We start from the raw sequence: 27,186 nt of genomic DNA, 5'->3' as shown, positions 1-27,186 counted from the left end.
ATTATTGGGAGCACCTTAGTCTTCTGGCTGTGGATCTGGAAGTGAGGGTTACACTGCATTTCCCTGTGTTGTCACTGGCTGCGGAGAACTCCTGCCATTAGCTGCTTTGGTACCACAGACAAACCCTTTCCTGAGTCCCGTCAATTTCTTCCAACTTGATTCACCACCTATTTGAGGCTCTGAGAGCCAACACTGGCGTCTCTTTGACAAGCTCTAGGCAGACATATACATGTCTCCTACACCTTCTTTAAGACTAACACTCTTGGCACATTCTTTTTTGATGGTCTGTGAACACTGCAAAGCTTTCTGATGAGTATAGCGGCCCCATGAAGTTGCCACTTTAGGTAACAAACCTTGCAGGTAACATAAATGAGGGAAGGGGATGGAGTTGAAATGAAAGTTGCAGTCCTCCAGTGGATGTATTTGTTTCTTCACTTCCAGAAGACACATACTGTTCCCAGTTTTTGGAATGCCTGGCTCTTGTGTCTAAACTCCACTTCCCGACTTTTCATAGAAACCCAGGGATGCCTGGGTCGCTCTGTCGGTTAAGTGCCTTCTGCTCGGGTCTTGATCCCAGGGTCCTGGGATCAAGCACCACAACAGGCTCTCTGCTCAGCAGGGAGCCTGCTTACCCCCTCTCTCTGCCTGCCTCTCTGCCTACTTCTGATCTCTCTCTCTGTGTCAAATAAATAAATAAAATCTTAAAAAGAGAAAGAAAGAAAGAAAGAAAGAAAGAAAGAAACAAACAGGGACGCCTGGGTGGCTCAGTGGGTTAAAGCCTCTGCCTTCGGCTCAGGTCGTGATCCCAGGGTCCTGGGATCGAGTCCCGCATCGGGCTCTCTGCTCGGCAGGGAGCCTGCTTCCTCCTCTCTCTGCCTGCCTCTCTGCCTCCTTGTGATTTCTGTCTATCAAATAAATAAATAAATCTTTAAAAAAAAAAAAAAAAAAAAAAAAAAAAAAAAAAAAAAAAAAAAGAAAGAAACAAACAAACCCTGGTATTAGGAAATATTTCTCTCCTTAAAGAAAAACAAGAGTGCAAGTATGATGACCAAATAGTGTGGCAGAGACAAGCAAATTACTGAGCACATACAGTGGGATGCCCGGTTAGCTGAGTTGGTAACATGTGTTACTCTTGATCTCAGGGTTGTGAGTTCATGCCCCACATTGGGCCTAGAGCTCACTTTAAAAATAAATAAATAAAGACCAAAAAAATCCACTTTTTAAGAAAGATTTTATTTTTTTTTTAAAGCAATCTCTATACTCAACGTGGGGCTCGAAACCTACAACCCCAAGGTCAAAAATCATACATTCCACCAACTGAGCCAACCAGGTGCCCCTAAAAGATTCACTCTTTAAAAACAGCAACAACAAACAACAAAAGCACATATGGCATCTAGCAAGGATGCGTAACTCAGCCTATATGAGAGTGAAAGCCCAGTAAGTCCAGATCTGATTTTTTTTTTTTAAAGATTTTATTTATTTATTTGACAGAGAGAGATCACAAGTAGGCAGAGAGGCAGGCAGAGAGAGAGAGGAGGAAGCAGGCTCCCCGCTGAGCAGAGAGCCCGATGCGGGACTCGATCCCAGGACCCTGAGATCATGACCTGAGCCGAAGGCAGCGGCTTAACCCACTGAGCCACCCAGGCGCCCCAGATCTGATTTTTCAACAGAAACCGGAGATCCAGAATTTTATGTGAAATCCCCCAATTTTACAATGTTGGCTCATTTCCCTCCACTTCCCAGCTGCGCTTGCAGGCTCTTGCAGGCTCTTGCCACCACACCAATGCACCCGCAGCTTCCCAGGCCCTGTCTCTCCCATCTTCGCAGCTCTGTATTGTTGGGCTCTATCTGCAACACACGTCCTCCCTTTCTCTGCCTGGGGATCTCTTAAGCAATTTCTCAAGACTCAGATCAATGTTTACTTTCTTCTTGTAAGATTAGGTGCTCTTCATTCCTTCTATGCTCCCACCGTACCCTGAATGTACCTCAATAGACCTCATTTCACACGGTCCTGGAATTACTGGTTCCCTTGTCTGTTTTTCACCAGCCTGAGAACTCCCCAAGGGCAGGGACTTTCATGGTCTCTGACCTGAAAACTTCAGGTAGGACAGTGGGAAATATGCCAAGAAAGGGAAAATAGTTTACTCAAAGGGGAAAAAGAAAAATTCAAACAAGTTAGAGAGTCAGGGGCTTGAACATTTAAAGTAATACGTCCAAGAGGTGTAGGAGGTGCTAAATAGAAGACAAGCCCAAGAGCCAGGAATCGGGATAATTAAAACAGGTTGGGAAGTGAGATGGTTTGAGATAGAAGCTGTGGATGAGGTAAGGGTGTCCGGAGCCTGTTTTTACAGGGTACTGGATGTGATAGGGACAGAGGTGGGTCTCACTGCCTTAATGTCTTAGTTTGGGGCTCCACTGTTATTAGTGTAATAGTCTGGTAAGTTTCTCTTCTCCATTCCAAGGATTCATCCTCAGCCAGCATTTACTGAGCATTTTATCCTGTGTTAGGCTCTCTTAGGCACTATAACTATAGTGCAAAATCGGATCTGATCCCTGTGCTCAAGCTTGTGGTCTGGTGCAGGGAATGGACACATAAATAGATAATAACAAGAAAATGAAGTAAATGCTACAGCTGAGGGAGCTACAGTAGCACAGAGGAAGGATTCCCAATCCATTAAGGTCTGGAAATGGTAATTTACCTGAGGTCATATGGCTGGTTGGTGGGGGCTGGGGGCGGCGCAGACCCAGGATTAGGTAGAAATTGGGAGAAGACAGAAATGACTTTATGGCGTTGGGGGAAATTTATGTGAGCCGGCTTGGTTAAGTGGCAAACCCCATGGTTCTAAGTTAATGCTGGTTTAAAAAGATAGTTGTTTGAGGGGTTCCTGGGTGGCTTGGTTGGTTAAGCAGCTGCCTTTGGCTCAGGTCATGATCTCAGGGTCCTGGGATTGAGCCCTGTGTCAGGCTCCCTGCTTGGTGGGGAGTCTGCTTCTCCCTCTCCCTTTGCCTCTCCCCACTGCTCATGCTCGCTCTCTCTCTCTTGCTCCCTCTCTCTCAAATAAATAAAATCTTTTTTAAAAAAGATAGTTGTTTGAGATTCGGAAAGCAGAAGTGAATCAGCAGCCATTGATCACTAAAGTCATGGACAGATGTGAAGATTCCAGAAGGTTCCAGCTCCTCACTCTCCTCCACTCTACACCTAGCTCTGTCTAACTGCTGACTTTGTTGGTCAATAGAAGCTCCAAGCCCACCACCAAACCCCTGGCTGTGGACCTGCAGCCTTCTCTTGTAGACTTCTCTATCAGCTTCCCCTTCACAGCCCCCGTCACCTGGATGTACTTGACTTTTGGGACTGACTGGTTGGTGACTCCGCAATCGCCCTCCTTTCAGAGGTGCATTGCCCCAGCCCCTCCCATGATTGTTTAAGTCTAATGCCTATAATAAATCCCTTATCCCACAACAAAGAGTGATTCTAATTCCTTAGCTGAATGCTGACTGAAATACTGTGCTTTCCGCGAAGATGAAAATAATTGAGCAGAAAGATGAACAGACGGTTTAGAAGCCCTAACTTCACCAGTATCTCCATAACTTCAATGCCCCTGCATTTCATAGTTCAGTATTTGTCGAATTGAATTTTATGTTGCTTCTGGTTCTTCACTGGTAAAAATATCATGGTGCAGAATAGTTTCTGGGGAAGAGATTTTGTTGTTGTTGTTTTGTTTTTTCTTTTTTTAATTCCCTAAGATTAATGTGAAATTTTGGAGTCATTTATGGCTCAGGCTCTGAAATTCTGACCCAGGACAGTATCTGTTGTATTGACTATATGTGTTCTTCATCTCCTGGGGTGCAATAGATTTTCCTCTGGCTTCAATTTCCCTCTCTCCCCCTCATCTTCTGTCCCTTGCAAAAACAGAGAAAAACCTTACTCTTGTGTATTTTCTCCAAAGAAAGTATTTCACACTCTAATCAAATCAGCCAAAAAGATATATTGGGTTACCCTTATGGGAATGCTCTTCTGGCCTGGCTGAGTTGGAAGTGGGAGAAACAAAGACATCTGGAAGTGGAAGACAGACAGCAATCAACTTTGAACCACTTAATTGCATGGGAATTTCCTCCTTGCTACTTAGACCATTCAGCACTTGTGAGAAGACATGTTACGCACTCACTTTGCCTCCTGGAAAGCTGGGTTAAATGTTGTTTCAATTAGACAACCATTTATGGAATGTCTGTCCTAAACTAGCCCCTACACTAGTTGTTGGAGATACTGCTCTTAAGGTGTTTTCAGCCAGAGTGGGAGGGAAACACGGCGAGTTACATAGTTCAAGTCAGCCTATAATAAGTGCTAGAAGAGAGGCATAAGCCAAACACTATGGAACAGAGGAGAGAGCAATTACATCTGAGGATATAATTGGCAGTGGGGAAGGGGAAAGAAGTGTTGAGGAATTATAGGCAGAGGGAGGCAACATTTTTTTTTAGAGATTTTATTTGTTTTAGAGAGAGAAAGAGGGAGTGAGAGAGAGTGTGGGTGGAGAGGGGCAGAGGGCAAGGGAGAAGGATAAGCAGACTCCATGCCCAGCGCTCCCCACATGGGGCTGGATCCCACAACCCTGAGATCATGACCTGAGCCAAACCCAAGAGTCAGCCGCCCAACCAACTGAATCACCCAGATGTCCTGGGAGGCAGTATTTTTTAAGCATGGACCTGGGTTTCACAGAGGATGCTAAACAAGGGGAGAAGGCTAACAGTCACTGATTATCTACCCCATGCTGCTCACTGAGCTAAGACGGTGCTTATGCTATCACATTAACTTTTCCCAAAACCCATCTGGAAGAAACTGAGGTACAAAGAACAGAGGTAACTTGCTCAAGAACTTGAAAGAGGTAGAACTGGGATTCAAACCCGTTTCTGTTGGACTTCCAAGAACATTCCCTGCTTCCATCTGTGCATGGAGAATTATTTTCAAAAGATATTCGCAATGGGGGCGCCTGGGTGGCTCAGTGGGTTAAGCCGCTGCCTTCGGCTCAGGTCATGATCTCAGGGTCCTGGGATCGAGTCCCACATCGGGCTCTCTGCTCAGCAGGGAGCCTGTTTCCTCCTCTCTCTCTCTGCCTGCCTCTCTGCCTACTTGTGATCTCTCTCTGTCAAATAAATAAATAAAATCTTTAAAAAAAAAAAAAAAAGATATTCGCAATGGACTATAAAGAATGAAGATTTTAATAGGCTTCAAAAGGCCAGAGGATGTAAGAGGGATGGCATAAAAGCATTCCAGGGGAAGGATGGGAGGAGATCAGCCCCAGGGCATGACACGAAGGTGCAAGGTTTGTGTGGAGAAGCTTAGGCAGTCTGGAGTGACTGTGGGAAGACACTGCCATGTGCCCCTACCACCGTCTTCTCAGGTTCCACATGTCATTCAGTAATTTACTCAACAGTGCTGGACATTCAGAACCCAACTTCATTTCTTGAAAGTCTGTAATCAGGGTCACCTGGGCAGCTCAGTGAGTTAAGCGTCTGCCTTCTGCTCAGGTCATGATCCCAGCATCCTGGGATCGAGTCCCATGTTGAGTCCCACATCCCCCTACTGAGCAGGGAGTCTGCTTCTCCCTCTGTCTGCTGCTCCCCCTGCTTATGTGCTCTCTTGTGCTTTCTCTCTCTGGCAAATAAATAAAATAAAATCTTAAAAAAAAAATCTCTAATCAGTCTGGTGAGATTAACTGCTATCTCCACAGACTGCCTTTTACCCTTCAGCACAGGTTGTGTGTTTGTGGTGGGGGCGGGGGGGGGGTGCACATACTCATACAACCATTATTTGTACCATTTCCTTCCCACAATCATTCCTCAACAAATACATTCCCCAGGCCCTCCATAAGCATGCATTCCTTTATTACCTTTGCTTTTAGCAAGGCTTGGATTTGAACTGCTGGCCTTGACGTGATAAGTTTAAAGCTCATAGCATCTCAGCAAATGCCCTTTCAATACAAGAGAGACCTGGTCTGGTCTTCCATGAGCTCACCTAGAAAATAATGATCACTCCTAGGGTTGCGAGGAAAAGATCTTCATTGGAACTGACAAGAAAGCAGATACCTTGTACAGTTTCTCTGCAGGCTTCACAAGTGCTCAACACTTCTTGAAAGAGAATATGGTTCCCGAGCCTTTTGCTCAGCTTGCTGGAGCAATTTAAGAAAATGGATTTCATCTCTGGCAAATCACAGCAAAACGTCATTAACAGCTGGAAACTCTCTGAGGTGAAGACAAGTTGGATATTATGTTTGGAATTATAGCCCCCTCCCCCAAGATAGCTGACTTCCATTTCCGACAGGGTTATTATTTCCATCTTTATGAAATATCTTGGATCTCACCTTGGATAATTGCTGATTATCATCAACTCCTCACCTGAGGCGCTTTAGCATTTGGGTGAACCTGAAAAAAAAATTTTTTTTTTTTTCAGAAATATGTACTAGGGAAAACTCAATGTGTGAGATTATGTCTTTATTTCTATATTCATTAGCAATTCCCTTTGGTTTTCTAATGATCAAGTCATTAATCAGTGTCAAATCACTATCCAGAGCACAGACAGTATTTTTGCCACTTGGGTTCCAATGTGGATTAAATGGCAATAACTTGTGTTCTTCAGTCTGGTGCTCTCTCATTCCTGTGGTAATCAGACTCAAAAAACCTTGAGAGTATTCATGAGATCTCGGCAGCCATCTAAGGTTTTTAGCCAAAGGTGTACATTTCAATCTTCTGAAATTTGATGGAGCTCTCTAAGTTAGTCCAATGAGTACTCCCAGTTGAGGATCTCTAAGAGTCCAGCATCCTTCATTTCACTCTTTGACGTTGCCATTCTACATGTCCCTTTATACTTCCAGCCTTTGCTTATTGCCTCCACTGTGTTACCCTTGATACCCCCTCCTCCACTTCTCTGCCTGGTAAAATCCTGTTCACTCAAGAGGCCCAACCCAAATACTACCTCTGCTATGAAGACTTCTGTGATGAAAATCTTTTTCTTCCTGATCCTATAGCACTTTTTTTTTTTTTTTAAGATTTATTTATTTGACAGACAGAGATCACAGGTAGGCAGAGAGGCAGGCAGAGAAGCAGGCTCCCTGCTGAGCAGAGAGCCCAATGCGGGGCTCCATCCCAGAACCCTGGATCACGACCTGAGCCAAAGGCAGAGGCCCTAACCCACTGAGCCACCCAGGTGCCCCTCCTATAGCACTTCTTAAACACCTTTATGAACATTCTGTGTTATCGTGTTCTCCTAGGTTATATAGAGCTATCTATATGTGCCTAACCTCCCCACTCAACCATGGGCTTCAGAATAACGGTGGTAACTTATTCATCTTCTATCTCCAAGGCCTGGCATGGGGCCAAACATTCACTCAATGAATGAACAAGGAGGTTGATACCCAAAAGTAGACCGTACATTGGTCCATTTAAGTTAGTCAGATCTGAGCTTACTCAGTATTTCTTGACTGAATTGCTTACAAAAAAAAAAGATGTGCAAAGATGTAAGGTAAGGAACTTTTAAAGGGGCATGATATTAGTTTTTAATAACCTTTTAAAAACAATACTTTCCCGGGGCGCCTGGGTGGCTCAGTGGATTAAGCCGCTGCCTTCAGCTCAGGTCATGATCTCAGTGTCCTGGGATCGAGCCCCGCATCGGGCTCTTTGCTCAGCGGGAGCCTGCTTCCTCCTCTCTCTCTGCCTGACTCTCCACCTACTTGTGATCTTTCTCTCTGTCAAATAAATTAATAAAATCTTAAAAAACAAACAAACAAACAAAAAAAAAAAACAATACTTTCCCAATGAAAGTGATAATAGCTCCTTTAATGTGAATTAGTAATGAAAGGCTGGATAGCAACGTGAACTTGAGGATTGTTTTCAGGAAAACAGTCTCTCAGGAATCCAAATCTTCATTGGTTGGTTCAATCAACGTAGAAAATGTTAGCCTGAAAATCATAAGACCTGCCCTTGGTTCCTGTGTGACTTTATGCAAATTACTTCTCTCTGGGTCTCAGATACTTCTGTAAAATGGGGCATTACACTGAATATCTCTGAGGTTTCTGCTAACTCTAAGGTTCTGTGACCTTAACCAGGACCCTTAGTAAACCGAGGTAGCAGTTTATTTTGGTTCTACTCCAAAGTACTTAGGAGACTAGAGTATTCTTACTGAGATGCTAAGGAGTGGGGCACCTGGGTGGCTCAGTGGTTAGGCATCTGCCTTCAGCTCAGGTCATGATCCCAGCATCTTAGGACTGAGCCCCATACTGGGCTCCCAGCTCAGTGGGGAGCTTGCTTCTTCCTCTCCAGCTCCCCTGTATTTGTGTTTCCTCTCTCGCTATCTCTCTCTGTCATAAATAAATAAAAATCTAAAAAAAAAAAAAAAAGAGATGCTAAGGAGTTTTACAAAATCCATTATTAAATCATAACAATGACATAAATACCTAGAGGAAACTTGAAAAATAAAGGAAAAACAATCATCCATAGTGCAATAACAATAAGTTATTGCTTGGGCATGTTTTCTTTCATTTTTCTCATATTTACATGTGTCCTTTAATATATGTATATACACGTAAGTACATGCTTTTCCCCTTAAGCATATTCCTTGATGTTAACTATTTGTAATTTTCATTTTAAATGACTACATACTGAGTAGATATGTGGGATATGCAAATACTCTTCTACTGTAAGATAATTATGTTGTCAATTTTTTGATAGCATTGAAACTGGAATCACTGTAAACATAACTTTTTGGGTTATTTTGGATAATCATAATAATCCACATTTTGGATTATTCTCACAAATGGGAATCATGTATCAAAGGTATGAACATTTTTGACTCACACAGTGTCCTGTCTTATTTTAACAAGCATCTGTGATTTTGCTGGGTAGTACCCTATTTTTCCTAAGGGAAGCCAAGCCCACCCCCACCCTACTCCGCGTACTTTGGAATAACTGACTTTGCCACTCAGCTTCCTCCTTTCCAGAGAGTAACATGTGGGTAAGGCCTAACAAATCAAGAGTATTACATTCCCCTGGCCAGTTTAGGTATAGGCATATGACCCAGATGGCGCCAACAACAACAGAGGAAGACTTTTGATAAGATTGTTGGAAGCGATGGCATGTGCTTTTCTGCTGAGGCTGTAAGCAGGGAGGATGACAGCAGCCTGGAATTGCCGGGAGTCAACATGTGGAACCTGAAATGAAGCCAACACAGCAGGACAAGGTGGGGGATGGGGATACTCTACATTCAGTAATGTCTGTAGCCAGAACTATTCTAGGACTTACTTTTAAGTAAAGTGGACCAAAATTTTCACTGTCCCTTAAATCATTTCCTCCTCCCTCCCTCCATCCATCCATCCATTCTTTCATTTGACACACAGACACACTCCTAACTGGTACAAATAGAGCTTTTTAAAAGAAATCCTTTTTACTTATTTTTTTTTAAGTAATAAACTTTAGTTTTAGAGCACTTATAGTTTCACAGTATAAAAAGTTCCCACATACCTCCAGTCCTACCCAGGCCTTCCACCTGCCCCCCTCAACATATAATCTCCCTATTAATATCCCATGCCAGAGTAGTATGTTACAATTGATGAACCTATACTGAAGTGTCATTACCACCCAAAGTCCATTGGTTACCTAAGTGTTCACTCCTAGTGTACATTCTATAAGTTTTGACAGACGTGTAATGACATTATCTATCATTACAGTGATTTTACTTTTTATTTAAGTATAAACTACATAAAGGATATAATCTTACATGTATAGCTTGATTCATATAACCCCTACCCAGATCGAGATCTAGATCATGGTTCCCATGTGCTCCATCCAAGTAGTTGCTCCTCTAAAGTTATTTACTATTCGGGCTTCTTTCACAATTTTTTTTTTTTTTTTTTTTTTGCTGCTTCTGAACTTGATATAAATGGAATCTCACAGTGTGACTGCAACCTCTTAGCCTCTTAACAGCCCAGTCTTTCCTTCACAATGAGAAAAGACTTAGGGGCTAGGGATGGGAGCGGTGGGGGAAGGAATGAGTATGTTTTGCATATGAGGGTATATTGTGAACAGAAGGTTGATTACAACAGATGATGTTTTTCAAAAATGGCCACAGCAGTATTTCTGGTTCTGTGTGTTCTTTCAGAACTCTACTGCTCTTCCATTAGGAAGTGGAGTCTTTTTCCCTTCACTTTGAACCTGGGTGGGCCTGACTGTTCCAACCAAGAGTATGGCACAAATGATAACATGACTTCCATTGTTTGATCATAAAAACTTCCAGTTTTGTTTCTCTCTCTGCAGTCACTTGCCCTTGGAATTTCGCCACATGTTGCAAGAAGCGTAGGCCACATGGAGATGCTACATATGGATGTCTCTGCTGATAATCCCAACATAGATTCCAGGTAACATCAATTGCTTGTCATATGAATGAATGAGACCTCAGATGACTCTAGATCTTAGGGGCCAAGCTTCCCCAGTGGACCCCAGAGGAGGAGAAATAAACTGTCTCCACTAAGCCCTACCAAAATGAAGATTTGGGAGCAAAATAAATTGTTCAAGCTACAGCAATGGTTTGTTATGAAACCACAGATAACCAGGATTCTGTAATATCTGTTTGTTCTTGGGAAAGAGTCTTTTGGTGATACCTGACATCGCACAAATTACTTTTCTTTCTAGGTCCTGGTTTCCTCAGCTATGAAATGGACAATGATTACTGTCATGGGAATGTTGTTGTGAGGTTTAAATGAAGTGATGTACACATGGTGCTCTTTTTATAATTGGACTTCAATAAATGCTACTTAACTTCCATAAAGTTGTTCTAGATTTGTTGCTTTGTACAAATTCCTAATGCCAGATTTTGTCCACACGCAAATGGGCATGTACATTGCAACGTTGTAGCTTCCACACTGCTCTAACCCCTCACTTGCTCTAGGGGGAGCCAGCTATCATGTTGCTAGGATGCTCAAGCAGCCTTATAGGGAGGTCACAGAGTTGGGATACAGATCTCTTCCCTGGCTAAAGTGTCAACCACCTAAAGGAACTACCTGGGGAGCTGATCTTTTAGCCCCACTCAGTCTTCAGATGACAGCTGCCCCAGCGGACATCATGACTGTAACCACTTAGAGATTCCAAGCCAGAATCAGTCCGCTAATTTAATTCCCATAGAAACTGCAAAACCCATATGAAATGAAAACAAACAAACAAACAAAAAACAACTGAAAACCAAAATCTTATTTTTGTTTTAAATCAAGGTTTGGGATTACTTATTGTGCCCAATAATTAACTAATAGCTACATCAACATGGGAAGGGATGTAAGGGAGGAACTGATTGAAGGAGGGCTGTTTAGGGTTTATATGGAAGGACAGAAATGGCTGAATGAAGTTGAAAGTGCCAATGAGACCAAGTTTGAAACACATGATCCTAGGTCCCAGCTTAGAAAGGGAATAAAGTAAAGTTGGAGGGGAACAAACTTGGAACCCATAGACTGTAAACTACAGATTTCACTAAAGTTGAAGAACAGGTTTGGTGAGGGTCAAGGAGTATAAAAAGTCTGGATAAAAGAAGGTCTTGTTTAGAAGGTAGAACCCCTTGGTTACTGATTTCAGAGGTGGAAGAGTTGTGGAGAACAAAGTACAGATATGATCAAAGAAATGGGTGGTTGAAAGGCAGTGCTGGGGGAAGGTTTTTTGTTTTTTTAAAAATCTTTCTGGTGAGGACAAAGGCAGAGGGGACAACAGGGGCAACATAAACTAATGATAGCAGGCTGTTAAAAAGTTTATAAGATCCCATCATCCCTTGAGAGATGGAATGTAGATGGAATGAGTTTGCATGGCTTGATAGAAAAAGCCTCAGTGCAGGAGTAGCTGATCTAGAAATGTGGTTACAAGGTGAGGAGAATACCAGCCTTTACTTCTGGTTCAAGATACTAAAGATGGGGACAGAATTCCATTTGAAAGGGCGTTAAGAGCAGCAGTTAACTCTAGGACAATATCAGATTTTAGGCAAGATAAAGAAGTGATGGCAGTGCTCTAGGAAAATGTTAGATATACAAGGAATTTTCTTTGTAAAAAAGCTGGAACTTTATTCTGTTGGCCACTGGAAACCACTGGAAAGTTTTACACAGGTGGCTGACGTGGTGAGCTTTGAATTTCAGAAAGGTCACCCTGACAGCAGTGACAGTATGGTGGATGTACTGGGGAAGGAGTGTAGAGAGGTTCTTTTAGAGGAAAAGGGTTGGGAAAAAGGTCTTCTCCACCTAGGTGGTGTGATGAGGCCTCATTATCAGCTCACTGAAACACTGGGGCCAGCTATTTGTGAAGTACAGACTACAGAGTTTAGTGGGCAGTAAGGGAGAGGAGATAAGGCAGTTGACAAGGCAGGGTCCAGATCTTTCACCTTGTTTCTGAAGCTGTTCTAGATTGTTCAGTGCATTTTTTTTTTAAGGTTTTATTTATTTATTTGACAGAGAGAAATCACAAGTAGATAGAGAGGCAGGCAGAGAGAGAGAGAGGGAAGCAGGCTCTCTGCTGAGCAGAGAGCCCGATGCGGGACTCGATCCCAGGACTCTGAGATCATGACCTGAGCCGAAGGCAGCGGCTTAACCCACTGAGCCACCCAGGCGCCCCGTGTTCAGTGCATTTTTGATCTTCCAAGAAAGCCAGGTATATAATTGCCATCTCCCCTTACTTACCTTTTCTTTTCTGTCTCCCAAATCTACTTATCTTGATCTACTATTTTATATGCTACTAATATAGTTTATTGCCAAGTTATTTTTAAATATTACTAATTTAATTTTTTGCTTTTGCTCTTCTCGTTTTTAGTATGCACCTTGGCTTATACCACTGTGGTAAAAAATCTTTCCGAAGGTAAGAATCTAAAGGCAGTGTGGTACAATGGAAAGACAAGCAGACTTTAAGTCAAAAGGGTTGGTTTCCAGTCCCAGTCCTGCCATAAAGTTCCTGTATGACTCTGGTTAACTCATTTGATGTTTTTGGACCTTTTTTTTTTTTTCATTCTGAAAATGAATCTCTAAAGTCTTATCCATTTCGACTTGCCTACCTGTATAATATTACAAGGAACTTAACAGATATTTTCATGATAATTGTGAAATCCAACTTCTCCAATATAGCACTACAAAAAGAGTAGTGGATGGTAGGCTTCTTGAAAAAGTCTGTTTCAAGAAACCTGCTTAACCTGGTTGGTTAAGACACTGAAGTGCAAAGACCTCTCCTTAAAGAGCTCATTGTCAGGAAGATTTCTGAACAAATGACCATAACTTAAATGTTCTGGATTCTATAACAAGGTATGTAGAAGCAGAGGCAGAAATGCCTGTCTTATCCTAGAGGGAAAGTTAGGGACAGGATAAGTTTTTTTTCTTTTTTCTTTTTTTTAGATTTTATTTATTTGACAGACAGAGATCACAAGTAGGCAGAGAAGTAGGCAGAGAGAGAGGAGGAAGCAGGCTCCCTTCTGAGCTGAGAGCCCTATGTGGGGCTTGATCCCAGGACCTGGTAATCATGACCTGAGCTGAAGGCAGAGGCTTTAGCCCACTGAGCCACCCAGGCACCCCAGGATACGTTTCTTGAAGGTAAAGTTTGACTCTGAACCTTAAGGAAGAGAAGTTAATATTGGGAATGTTTGGGAACATGGAGCAATCAGAGGCAGAATGAGGAAGGCAGATTCAAACATATATAGTTAGGAGGAAAGGAAGGATATATGATAGATTGGGACTTTGTTAGAAATACAGAATATGGGGCGCCTGGATGGCTCAGTAGGTTAAAGCCTCTGCCTTCAGCTCAGGTCAAGATCCCAGAGTCTGGGATCGAGCCCCAAGTCGGGCTCTCTGCTCCGGAGGGGGCCTGCTTCCCTTCCTCTCTCTCTACATGCCTCTCTGCCTACTTGTGATCTCTGTCTGTCAAATAAATAAATAAAATATTTAAAAAAAAGGAAAAAGAAATAATCTTAGGATGCTTGGGTGGCTCAGTTGGTTAAGAAGCTGCCTTCGGCTCAGGTAATGTAATGATCCCAGAGTCCTGGGATTGAGTCCTGTATCAGGCTCTCAGCTCCACAGGGAGTCTGCTTCTCCCTCTGATCTTCTCCCCTCTTATGCTTCCTCTCACTCTGTCTCTGTCTCTCAAATAAATAAATAAAATCCTTTTTTTTTTTTTTTAAATTTTATTTATTTATTTGAGTGAGAGAGAGCATGAGAGAGGAGAAGGTCAGAAGGAGAAGCAGACTCCCCATGGAGCTGGGAGCCCGATGTGGGATTCGATCCGGCGATTCCGGGATCATGACCTGAGCCGAAGGCAGTCGTCCAACCAACTGAGCCACCCAGGCATCCCTTTTTTTTTTTTTTTTTTTTAAGCAAGAAACAAACATAGAATCTTAGGCCTTACCTAGACATAACTCAGTCAAATGGGAATTTTTGACAGGATCCTCAGGTAGTTCCTACTGAACAGGCAAGTTCGAGAACCACTGGTCTAGAGCGGACACTGGAGTCAAGCTGCTTAATCCCTGGCTTTACTATTTACTTACAAATGTATGACTCTAGGCAAGTTATTTAATGCCCTTCCTGTGCCTCGGTTTTCTCATTTGTAATTAGAAATAATAGTTTCTACCTCATAAAATTTTAAGGACCAAATGATTTATATGTGAGATGCTTATAATAATACTTGGCACCAGGTAAGCACAAGAGTAAGCTATAATTCTTGACTTATATGCTACGTATTATGGTCAGAGTCAGTTTTATAAGCAGCTTGTCTTTCCATTTCTACTCCATTACTGTTTCCTTGACATCTGATGTAGAGGAAGACACTTGAAGTCAGAAAATGTGGGGTTATAAAGTCCACTTCAATTCCTAGCTTTGTGAAATTGGGTGAGTTCTTCAATTTCTGTGTTTTCCTCATTCAAACGTGTTTGTGGGGGTGGAAGGAGGATCTAAATTATGCCTACCTGAGATGCTGTGAGGCTCAAAGAATGTATGTTAAACTAAAAACTGAAGTTTCTTTTTTTTTCTTTTTTTAAAGATTTTATTTATTTATTTGACAGAGATCATAAGTAGGCAGAGCAGCAAGCAGAGAGAGAGGAGGAAGCAGGCTCCCTGCTGAGCAGTGAGCCTGATGTGGGGCTGGATCCCAGAACATTGAGATCACCAGGACCCTGAGATCACTACAGGGGCTGAAGGCAGAGGTTTAACCCACTGAGCCACCCAGGTGCCTCAAAACTGAAATTTCTTTTACCATCTTTCCTAAAGTTAAGTAACCGACCTGAAAACAGGTGGGAAATAGATGGAACAGAATGCATTTTAAGATCAAGGAGGGAGAGAAGGGCCTGGGTATTATGTCCCAATTCATGACTTTCTGAAGGGGCAGGTTTGGGTTTCAACAGTAACAATTTTCTGGGACCTCAGAGACTATTTTTAGCTAATGGGTAAATAGAAATAAGAAACTTAGATGCTATTTATTTTCTCTTTTTAAGCTATAGCTCCATTCAAAATATCACCAGTCTCACACGTTTGCAGAGGTCTACAATTTACAAATAACTTTCTTCTATGTTGTGTATCACCAACATCCCCATAGGGTACGATTAACCTCATTTACATGAAAACTGTTATTATCAGAAAGTGTATTAAGAACCCCATTTGAGGGGCGCCTGGGTGGCTCAGTGGGTTGAGCCTCTGCCTTCGGCTGGGGTCATGATCTCAGGGTCCTGGGATCGAGTCCCGCATCGGGCTCTCTGCTCAGCGGGAAGCCGGCTTCCTCCTCTCTCTCTCTCTCTGCCTGCCTCTCTACCTACTTGTGATCTCTCTGTCAATAAATAAAAAATCTAAAAAAAAAAAAAAAAAACTCCATTTGACTTGGGCATTTTAACCAGATCCTACATTCCCCAAAATACAAAATTTAAGCGGAAGAACAATCACAAAACTTGGGATTGAATCTTCTACAATACCAAGCACTGGCTTCGATTTTATGGCCACGAATAACTACAGACTGGGTCCCTTTTCTCATACGTAAAATAGGGGCAACAATACCTTCTTCGCACAATTGTTCTGTGATTAAATTAGAACAAAGGCTGGAAGGGTGAACCTACCACGCCGTAAGGCCTCTAATAAATACCTTCTCCTTCTTCCCTTTGACAGCTAAAGCACGAGATATCACTATCATTCCCACTTCACACGCGGGGAAACCCGAAGTGGAGAACGCTCGGGTTCTCCGTATCCACTGGCAACTCCTCAATCCCCAGATTGGGTTTGGGCAATTGAGACGTCCGCTATGTCGGTTCCTGTAGCGTGGATTCTCTCCTTGAGTTGCGTCTGGTGGGGGCTGGAGGCCGCTGGTAATTGCTCCCGTGACTCTGAGGAATCCGATACTAATCCTGAACGGCGGTTCAGGGACAAAGCTTCTTTCCTACGGTCCCTAACCTCGCCTAGAGTAAAGGTCGCGATAAACTCTCTGCTCCAGCTACCGACGCCATTTTGGCCTCTACGTGTGACGCCACACGTAGCAAAGAACGCAGTTGATTGGTTGGGAGACAGCACCCGGAGGAGAGGCGCGCGAACCCCGCGAGGAGGGTATGGAGGAGAAGCCAAGGAAACTACAATCCCGGCCTTCCTTGCGCCTATGACAGGTTACCAAGAACGAAAGAGAAGGGAGCTTGGTTTCGGACCACAATTCCCAGAACCTCCCGCGATGTCTCCTCTTTCCTTTCAAAACGCGGAGGAAAAGAGGGACTGGGAGAACGGAGGCCTTCTGGAGTCCGCTCTCCGAAAGGCGGGAAAGGCGAACTACACCTCCCGACTGGCAGCGCGCGGCTGCGCTTGCGCCCTGATGCCTGTCGCCATCTTGCCCCTTCTGAGGCACCGCAAACAAACCCAATTCCTGGTGTTCCCTAGTCTTGGCGGAGGAGCCTTTTAGATGAGCCCCGAAAGGCCGGGCAGGTGCGTGACTCTCAGATAGGGTGCTGGGAAGAGCTGGCAGGTTAGCCAGGCTGGAGGAGCGCCGGGCCAGCCATTTGGTCCCCGGCTTGGGGCGCCCAGCCCCATCCTCCGTTGTCTCCTAACGGGATCGTGGGGCTCCCCGAGGTGGGCTGAGAGGGACTTTGGCAGGCCTGGTGCTGGGATCCTCGGGGTCCAGCTTTGGGAGCCTCCCGGTGAGTCTCGGTCGTCCGTCTGGCTGTCCGCGCGCCTACTCTCTCCGTTGTCCTCTCCGCTGAGGGAGCGAGCTAGGTGCTGATGCCGGCCGGGGCCCCTGACACCGGCTACTGGTCCTGAAGGGTTTGGGTAGTGGGATTGACATTGGGGTTGGCGCTGAGCGGCACCGGTGAGGAGGGTGGGCGGGCTGCTCTTGTTGTGGTGCTGCGAGAGAGTGCGTGTTTGGGGAGGGGGCGGGGCGGGCTCGCCTCCTTGACACTTGAGTGGGGGAAGGATTACTCGAGATCCCGGCTCCGGAGCGAGCTCCTGCTACTGCTGCCCAGATTTCCAGTGCGCTGCGGCCCCGCGGCGGGGTGCGCTGGCGGGGACGCGTCGGGATGCCGTGACGTGGTGCTTGATTCGGGCGGTCGCCGGCCGCCTCCAAGATCCTGTCGGGGGGCGGGGACTGGCCTGTGGAGGGAGCGGATTCCTTTGGCTCTGCCCCTTCTTCCTCCTCCCCACCCCTTTTCTTTATGTCATCCTCCCGGCTGGGGCGCGCAGTCCGGTTCTCCTTGCTCTGGCTTGGTTTGTAGCTGAGAGGACTATGGGAAGTCGGGGGAGGGTGGGGATCAACTCCGGGCGCAGAGCTGGAGTTAGGAGCCCCAGTGCCTGGAATGGGATGTAGCAGTTATTAGGGTTCGGTGCCTTTTTCCTCGACTAGACATTGAGCTGGCTCGTTCACTCACTCACTCACTCACTCACTCGCTTACTCATTCATTTTACCCACTCTTCTCTATCTTCATTCATCTACTTAACAAATATTTACACTGGGTCTACCGGGTGCAAAGCAGGTATTGTGCAAGCGCCCAGCGCTCTTGTCTTTTTATCCTCTAGACCAGGCAATTCCCAGTATGAAGTAAGTTCCTGACATCTAAACTTTTGGTAAATGATTCTTTAATGACTACAGAGTGTAAATTCATCGCTCATTGTTAAGACTTGAGAAGAAAGTTTTTAGTTAAGTTCCATTAGCCCATGTAACGTGGTAGGAGGTATATGTGTTTTATCTCTTGTAACTCGCAAGTGAGAAACCAGACACAAATCAGGTAACTTGGGCAAGGTTACACGGGTAGTAGCACCTATTTATTAAACAGCATGCCAGCCACTATCATAAGAACTTCACATACTGTTCTTTAATCCTTAAACAGATTGGATGATAGTACTTCTGTTTTACAGATGTGCAAAACTTTTTTTCAGATAGTCCACTTTACCAGGATCACTCAGCCAGTGAGTTGAAAGCTGGAACTAGAAACTAGAGATGTCTGACCCTAAAGCCTGTGCTCTTTCCACTGCCCTGTGCTGGAATAATAAGCTGCGGAATGATCGCTTAGTTCTTCATTTATCAGAAGTTGGAAAGTGTGGTAGTGAAATAGGATTATGAGATGTTCTTACTGGTTTTACTTCTTAGTGTGTGGATCTCCAGGTAAGTGGCCTTTGAATGTACTTTGGTAATTTGATTTTTGTTTCATTTGTTTTGGTAGGGAAGACAAGCTCTTTGGGGCTACCAAAAAGAAGCAGCAATGCCTGTTGTGTGGCCAACCCTTTTGGATCTCAGCAGGGATGAATGCAAAAGGATTCTTAGAAAATTGGGTACGATTTTCGTTTTTGATGTTTATACCTTTCTATGATACTTTTCCCTTTCTGTTTTTGTCATGGCTGTTTGCCTGGATGTCATCTCATGCTGCATTAGAAATTCTTTAGAGGTGTACTTTTCGTCTTCTCATTATTTCCTCACTGCCTAGCATAGTGCTTTTTTTACGTAGTAGATGCATGGACCATAATAATAAAAATAGTAGCTCAGAGTTCTTGAGGGGTACTGGGCTATTCAGAGTTCTTTACATTCAATATCTTATTTAATCCTCACTCAAATGGGAAAGGTGGGTATTTGTGTATGTGTGTGTTTCCATATTACAGATGACAAAACTGAAGTTTAGAATTCAATATGATGCTGATAATAAGTCAGGGAGTCAGGACTATAACCCAGGGAATATGATTCCAGTCTTTAGCATTATTTTAATCTTCATGAATGTATGTGTGAATTATAGACTGTTTCTGAATTCTAAGTAAATGTTAACTATGCTGACTTTCCTAAATTATGTTTACAGTCAGTAATAAAACACGCTCTATGTTTCTTTCTCAACTAGCATTTAGGGAGAGAATTAAGCACTAATCCCAAGCCTAATTCATTGTATGTAATGAACTGTATGTAACTTCTTTTTATGCATTTAGAATGGTAATAGTTTTGTACTATTCTTGAGAAAATTACTCAAATCATTTTTTATATTCTGTGGCTCAAATGAAGATCCTTGTTTGAGAACGAATGCTTTAGACTCTAAGGTCCAAGAATGACCTTGTGTCTTCTTTACCACTGTAGTTTCAGGCTAGCACATAGTGAATGCTCAGTAAATGAAAAAATAATTTGAAAAAGAACATTAAATGTTTTGGAAGTGGATATGAATTATTTGTTTATAATTTTAAAGGGGAAAGTGTGGGCCTTGAATTCAGAGGGACCTGGGGTCTTGGTCTTATCACTAATGACCCACAGGATCAAGGACAGTTTATTTAATCTCCTTAAATGTGTTGACATTTTTGTAAAAAAAGCATAATATCTGCCTCATAAGTTTGTTATGTGGATTCATTGTATATAAAAGGGTCCTACCATAGTGCTTGACATCTGAGGGTATAGTGTTTTAGAGCAGTTGCTTTCAGACATTATTTGCAGGAGAATCTTCAGAGGAAATCTTGCTTGGGAATTCTTTTGTGTAAATCTGAATCATAGCTGCCCTGGTGCTGTCTGCTAGTAACATTCTTTTTTATTTCCCATCAGGCCACTGGGAGGATTTCTCTTATTTTAAACTATTTCTTAGCATTGTATTTTAGCATGTTTAGAGAGCTTTTTTGGGCAGTCATCCATTATCATTTTTTTCCTTTAACCTTATATCCAAACTTTTAGTACTAATTCGAGGATGATTTTCTACACACTTGCATGCAATTGCTATTGCTTGCTATCTACCATTTATTGAGTTGGACTGCTATTTACTCCATAACTAAAATAATTGCAGATGAACAGATCCCAACTACAGTAGATTGGATTAGAGTTTCTGGGCTTTTGGGGCCTGAGTCAAGAGATTATGTTTAAATATAAAAATGGTAACCTTTAAGTCTAAATTTATCCTTAACTTTAGCCAGAGCTGTGTGGGTAATATTGCGGGAGAGCTGTTTCTATACAAAAGAAAACAGCCTTCCTACAGGGTAATGTCATCTTCAATGACCCTTCACTTTGGGAGGTGAGTCCTGATAGTGATTTGCAGAAAGACTTCCTCCCCACCCGTTGGCTCATTATCATAACAATGAAACTTTTGAATTGCCTTCAAACACTAGCGCTCGTTCCAAAGTTTAGAGAAAGTACTGTACTTAAGAATTAACTTAAAATATTTTAACAGTTAATTTTGTTCTTTTAAAAATAGTTATAAATCATTTAACATAAAATGCTAAACATTTAAATTTTACTTAGATAAAAAACACTGAGATCAAGAATTCTTTTTTTAAGATTTTATTTATTTATTTGGCAGAGAGATACGGGGAGAGAGGGAACACAGCAGGGGAGGTGGGAGAGGGAGAAGCAGGCCCCCTGCTGAGCCGGGAGCCCGTTTGGGGCTCGATCCCACATGACCTGAGCCGAAGGCAGATGCTTAATAACTGAGCCACCCAGGCACCCCAAGAATTTTTTTAATACTATACTGAACATGCCAGTGATAGATAAATGCTTCCCTCTTTTTATCCTGCCTTTCCCATGCCTTATTTTAAAAAAACCATTCCTCAGTTACAACACCTACTTGGGGCTTCATGGACTGTAGTATAAATTGAATGGCTGATTTGTTTAAGTGGAACGTTGAGTACTTTATAGAGTGATTTGGCGAATCTTTTTGTTTTCAGTGGTGTTTGCATGTATCTCTTATATTTATGTGCTATTAGAATGGCACCAAAACTATGAGAAATTCAATTAAGTTTGATATTTGTCAGAATCTGAGGATACCCATCAAAATGGAAATCATATGTCAGGGAAGTTGGGAAGTCAGTAAATGTTCTTTACAATGAATGAATTTCTGGAGAATGGAGGAAGTGCCTCAGATTGTGTGACTATAACTGTGGTCTGAGTTCCGGTTTAGTGTGAGGTTACCACCTCTTAACTTTTGTCCATGATTTTTTAGTTAGACTTGGATTGAGACTTGAAATGTCAAAAACCTTTGCTGCATTTCTCTGATTAATTTCACTCTTTTTGAAGTAGTATCTTGATCACCATAAATTGCATAGGCCAAAAGTGAACTTCTTTTTCTTTTTCTCATACCATTTCCTCTCTCTGACCTCTCCATTTCTTTTTATGGTATTGCCCTTCACCTAAATATCTTGCGGACTACAAAATCTGTTTCCTTTCATTCTGCTGTTCTTCCACATTCAGTCAACCTCTGGGTCCTACAAATAAGCTTTTTAGCCTGGAACTAGAGGCTTAGTCTGGCCCCAAACTACTTTTCCATTTTATCCTTCTTTATTTCTATGTACAGGTCTCTTCTTTGATTTTAATGACCTTGAGGATAGGGACTTTGTCTTATTCATGTAGATATTCTCCATGGTACCTTGTAGTAGTAGTAAGGTGCAGTTAAGTTTGGTTTGAGTTAGTGACTATCCAAGTTCAGGCATATTTTTACTTATACTGAAGTAGAACTCCAAAAATATTCACTGACTGTTCCAGGAAGTTTGATGTCTGTATGAGACATTATTTGCTCTTTTAATGTATTCCTTCTGCATATTTGCATTTTTTTTCCTAATTGCTTAGAGCACATTTCTCTTTCTGATGAAAGCTTATACTTCTAGACTGGGTGGTGTGTTTCTTCTCTTTGCTTTTACCACTGTATTATAAACTGTATCATCATTGTCTGATGACTTGTTTCACTGTAGCTTTATTCTGGAGTTAACTTCTTGAAGGCAGGATTTATCATACTATCTGGTATATATAAAGGGACTCAGTACTGACCTGTTGAGTAAAATATTCCATAAATGAGGTGTAAACTTTTAGCATAGCGATTTCTTAGTTGGTTATTCCCAGTGTCTTTCTGAACTTTACTTTGGGTCCTGATAAAAGCTGAAATAAATGTTTCTTGGTACTAAGTATTTTCTTCACTATGCTAAGAGCAGGAAAGCTTTGTTCTTCCAGAGATACTCCATGAAACATCTACATAGTATTCATCATAGATTGAATATGCAAAATGTTTACACATGGGATAATTCAGTTGGATCAGACATTTCTTTCCAGCAGGGAGGAGGAGCAGGGGGAGAGGGATAAGCAAGACTCCCTATTGCTCAGGGAACCTGGGATCACGACCTGAGCTGAAGGCAGACACCCAACTGACTGAGCCAGGAACCTGGGATCACGACCTGAGCTGAAGGCAGACACCCAACTGACTGAGCCACCCAGACACCCCATGGATCGACATTTCTGTTTAATATAGTCAGCTCACTCTTTTTTGGCTCTCAGAACTGTGAATAACATGAACTATACTTGTTTATTATTGGTGCAGTACCTAGGAGGCACATATGTATACCTTCATTATTTGTGCATCAGGCCTTGGGAAATACCAAATACTAGTAGCAGCTTGAATTGACTAAGAAGATAACTGTAGTTTGGACACTTATTCCCATCATTCTAGTTTGCTTAGATTTACCTGTCTCATAGTGTTAGTGGCTTAAAATGACTATTTTATTATTTCTTTTGATTCTGTGGTTGCTGGTTTTGCCCGAGCTCTCTCAGGTGGCGTATTCAGCTGGTATGTTAGCTGGTTTGCTGGGCTTAGCTCAGATGGCTGGGCCTCTCCATGCGGCTTTTATCCGGGGCTTCTTTGCAGCTTGGTTATCTCAAGAGAGATCTCAAAAGAGAGAGCAAGGCCCTGCAGGCAAATGTTAGTGAGCTTCATACATAATGTTTGCATTATGTATGCTGATGTTCCACTGGCCAGGGCAAGTCACATGCCAAGCCCAGAGTCAGTATGGAAAGGGAGTATTCAAAAGTAGTACAGTTCCCAAGGAGTGTGCTGGGAGGCAGGCATGGTTCATTGGGAGCCAGTGAGGACTTTTTGCTTTTATATTTTAACCAGTATTGGAGATTGGCAGTTTCATTTCATAATGGTTATTGCTGTGGAAAGATAGTGAAATGAAACTGTCTGGCATTAGGGTTCAGTATATTATATGTTGGCTGCTATAAGAGCAACTCATGTTTCCTAACTGGTCTTAGTCATTTCGATCGTAGATGCAGAGGATCTTAGATCTGGAAGATACCGTGGATGTCCCTTCTAGATAAAGAAATTGAGGTTCAAGAGTGAGAAAGAACTTGCCCAAGGTCACACAACTAGTAAGTGGGAATGCTGGAGCCAGAATCTGGTCATTTGACTCTTGTTCTAGGAGTTTTCTATTGTGCCGTACTCATGGTATTCTCAATCCCAGGAGGGAGGTAGAACGTAGTTTGAATTCTAGGCAGGACTAAGGAATTATTTCAAGGATTGGTCATTGTAGGTAAACTGTCAGTAAAGCTAAAAATTTCTCTTAACAGCCTTGTATCACTTGGAGCCTGTTCCCAATTGTTGGTAGCATCAGAATTACATGTTCTTCAGTGATAATGTGTGAGATAAAATACTTACCATTAGATTTTTCTACCTAAACATTTTGTACACATGACTTCTGTGACACAAAAAAAAGATATACAATTATAAAAGCCACATTTTAATCAGTGCTCTTAGATAACATTTTTGAGAGGAACTTTAAAAATTTTGTGTTGATTTTTTTTATTGATTTCTAGGTTTTTTTGCCCTGAAGTTTCACTATATGTAGCCACACTATTAAAATATTGAAGGCCTATCTTGATAAAATAATTTTCTTCTTCTAGAATTGGAGGCATATGCTGGAGTTATCAGTGCACTTCGGGCACAGGGGGATCTCACCAAGGAAAAGAAAGATCTTCTTGGAGAACTCTCAAAAGTTCTTAGGTAAATTATCATAAAAGTTTGTGAGATGTGACTCTAGAAATTTCATTTTGAGGAGTTTTAATACTTTTCATTCTCAAGTTGAAGACAGAGTTGTTCAGGTTGTTGGTACTTAGTTCATCCTAATTGTGTGCTTTTTACAGAAAGTTATGTAATTTATCATTTATTCTGTAACCAGAAAGGGTTTAAGGCAGGTTATCTTAGGTTTTGGTCACCTGGGAAGGGGAGGTATTTTTGACATGGGTGAAGGGAAGAAGACCTGGTAGCAACAAGATCTGAAGACTTGGAGTGGCCCATTGTCATTTGTTGGGAGGGAAGAAGGACATACTAGGAAGTTATTATCTTAATTTATAGAAATGGGTGGTTTTGAAATAGTCATAGCCCTGCAGATAGTTTATACCCCCATTTTCCTGCTAGAGTGGCACTTGAATCCATTAAAAAATTCTAGTGAGTGGAATTCTTTGATACCTGTCTTGATCCATTCTGACATCTTGAGCTTTCTCCGAAAATAGTGTTTTAACTGAAGTTTCCTTTCTACATTTAAAACCATTTTGTCCCGTTCTTTTTTTTAAATGAAAATAGAGAAAGAAGTTGTTTCCTATCTATGGAAACATTAATATAGGGATAACATTAATATAGGGATATTATTAAGTTAAATCCTTAATCTTATTGTCTTCATTTTTAATGGTTTATATATAATTTTTTGTTTGTTGTTTCTGGTTCCCCATAAATCTGCTTTTCAGCCCCTTACCTATTTTATATTTTAGTCCATGATACAGATTTAGCTTAAGCAGTAAAGATTACAATTTGAAGAGTGGTTATTCATTTTACTGAATATTTACTAGTGGAATGGGTGTAGCCTCTTTTCACTTTTTTAGTATTAACTTTACATTCATTTAGTCAGGATCAATATCTGCACAATTTGACTGGAATGGTAACAGTGTAATGTAGAAGACATACAGCTGAAGTGTTGAGTAGGGGAGTAATGTCTTGGTGTCAAATTTCATAGCATATAGCCACAGGAAACAGATTATCTTGCCACTTTTGTTTCTTTATTATATTCACTGAACATAAAATTATAGATTCTTAAGCTTTAGAAAGAACTTTAGAAGACTTGCCTCTAAGTGCCAACATCTCAGTAACCAAAATTACGGGTCATTCAGTGGCTGTTTGCATATTTAGATAACAGGAACTTCTGCTAATCTTGAACATGGTCTGACATTTCTGCTGCGTTTTGGAAGTAATGACTTGCTACCAAGCTGATTTGTCTTCCTGTGATTTCTAATTTGCAACTAATTCTTTCTGCAGTTACACAGAGTCACTTTGAACCCTTTCCTATGATCTGAATTAAAGCATCTGAAGACATATATTAGGCCCCGTCTATATCTTTTCACAAATCAATCTTGTCTCCCCTCTTCCCCAAACAAAATGTTGACTTAAACATTAATAAAAATATAGAAAAGAGCTGCCTGCTTGGCAGAGTTCTATAATGGCTATTTTTTTTCATAGCATCTCAACAGAGCGCCACCGTGCTGAAGTTCGGAGAGCAGTAAACGATGAACGGTTAACAACAATTGCACATAAGTAAGCCATTAGTCATACAACCCCTGATTTTTATGACGTAGTATAACATAGTTTTGAAGCAGTCTTCCTGTTGTATAGCAGATTCCTGAGTCTTTTATCTTAATAGTAATATTTCTTTACTCAGGGATCCTGACCATAGAGGTGTTAACTGTTTATTCAGTTGGTTATGTTTTTGCATTTGGTTAGGCAAGCTTTAAGTACTCAGGTCAAATCCAGTTATAATGTGATCTCTGGATAAAAGGCCACCACAGTTTAGCAGATGATTTGCTTACTTAAAGCAAAGTTCAGTAATAAAGTAGTATGCTCCCCTCATTTGACAGCCCCTTAGAGGTTCTTTTGTAATGGTATGTGGTATACATATTGCTTTATAAATAGGCATTATATATTTTCTTTATAACTAATATTTCATGTATTTTGAGAGTCAGAAAAAAGATTGTAAGAATATATGGTCTACTTTTAAGAAATATGAATATATCTTAATTTACTTTAAAAAAGCCAACAAAATAAAATTATGAAGGATTCTTATCAAATTATTTTCAGATCATTATAACTATGTGATAGATGGGGGGGTGAAGCGGGGTAGAGGACTATGGGCAAGGATCAAACATTGTATGGAGATAGTGCCTCCTAAAGAATAGAAAGAAACAAATTATCCTTAAATGTTAATGCAAGATGACAGGAACATTTCATTAAAAATAAGATTTATTACAGTATAATTCATTTTTTTAAATTTTTATGTTTTAATGTGAAATAAAACTAAAGGAAAAAATTCAGTGCATTTCCATAATGTGATCAATAGTGTGTTTAAACCAGTTGGCAGTGTTTGAATTGACACTGCAGATTCATTAGCTTCATGTTGTGCTTCGTTGTTCCTCATTTTACTTAACTTATAAAATGGGGTGCTACCTTTTTAACTGTGTAGTTAGAAAGCTTAGGTATCTGGATTTTGAGGTTTTTCAGTGGTGGGTATGTATGCATTGTAGAAGTTTGGAATTTTTCCAGTAGAGACATTAAGTATTTAGTTGTCAGGCCAACATGGTTGAACCATTCAAATATTAATGTGTTCCTTCTTTAATTTGCTCTAAACTTTTGAATTGGGTTGCTCTAAAAATAATGACTGAACCTAGATTCTAATTTGAGATGGTAATAGGAAACTTATGTGCTAGATAATAAAGTAGTAAACAATAGCTTAACATTCAGAGGCACTTAGAGACAGTTAGTACCTTAAAAGCACTGGAGAAATGTTGTGGGGCAATTAGTTGTAAGTTGATGCATCAGTTTCATACTTAAAGGATAACATTTATTTAGTCTCCTTTTCCTTTTTTCCCCTTTAAAGAATGAATTTATCCTTATATTTGGGTGAAAGACCAAGTTACAGGTATGCAAAT

At 41.6% G+C, this 27,186-nt stretch overlaps 1 protein-coding gene across 12 annotated transcripts in view; it reads left to right on the top strand.

Annotated features, from left to right (window-relative positions):
* The first annotated feature begins 16,810 nt into the window (after positions 1 to 16,810).
* Positions 16,811 to 27,186, top strand: part of EMSY (EMSY transcriptional repressor, BRCA2 interacting) — a 97,903-nt gene continuing 87,527 nt past the window's right edge. For 5 of the 12 annotated variants that reach the window (XM_059188417.1, XM_059188466.1, XM_059188433.1 and 2 more), the window contains exons 1-5: positions 16,811 to 16,934; positions 18,665 to 18,773; positions 24,118 to 24,217; positions 25,724 to 25,798; positions 27,135 to 27,176. In XM_059188417.1, the coding sequence (XP_059044400.1) occupies positions 18,704 to 18,773; positions 24,118 to 24,217; positions 25,724 to 25,798; positions 27,135 to 27,176 (287 nt within the window). In that variant the 5' untranslated portion in view covers positions 16,811 to 16,934; positions 18,665 to 18,703. The remainder of the gene's footprint in view (positions 16,935 to 18,664; positions 18,774 to 24,117; positions 24,218 to 25,723; positions 25,799 to 27,134; positions 27,177 to 27,186) is intronic. The other 7 variants (XM_059188441.1, XM_059188501.1, XM_059188424.1 and 4 more) reach the window with 4 other exon arrangements.

Source organism: Mustela lutreola, chromosome 1 (genome assembly GCF_030435805.1).
Source record: "Mustela lutreola isolate mMusLut2 chromosome 1, mMusLut2.pri, whole genome shotgun sequence".
NCBI classification, from domain to species: domain Eukaryota; kingdom Metazoa; phylum Chordata; class Mammalia; order Carnivora; family Mustelidae; genus Mustela; species Mustela lutreola.
The sequence above is the reverse complement of the archived record's forward strand: the minus strand, read 5'-3'. Positions and strand labels throughout refer to the sequence as shown.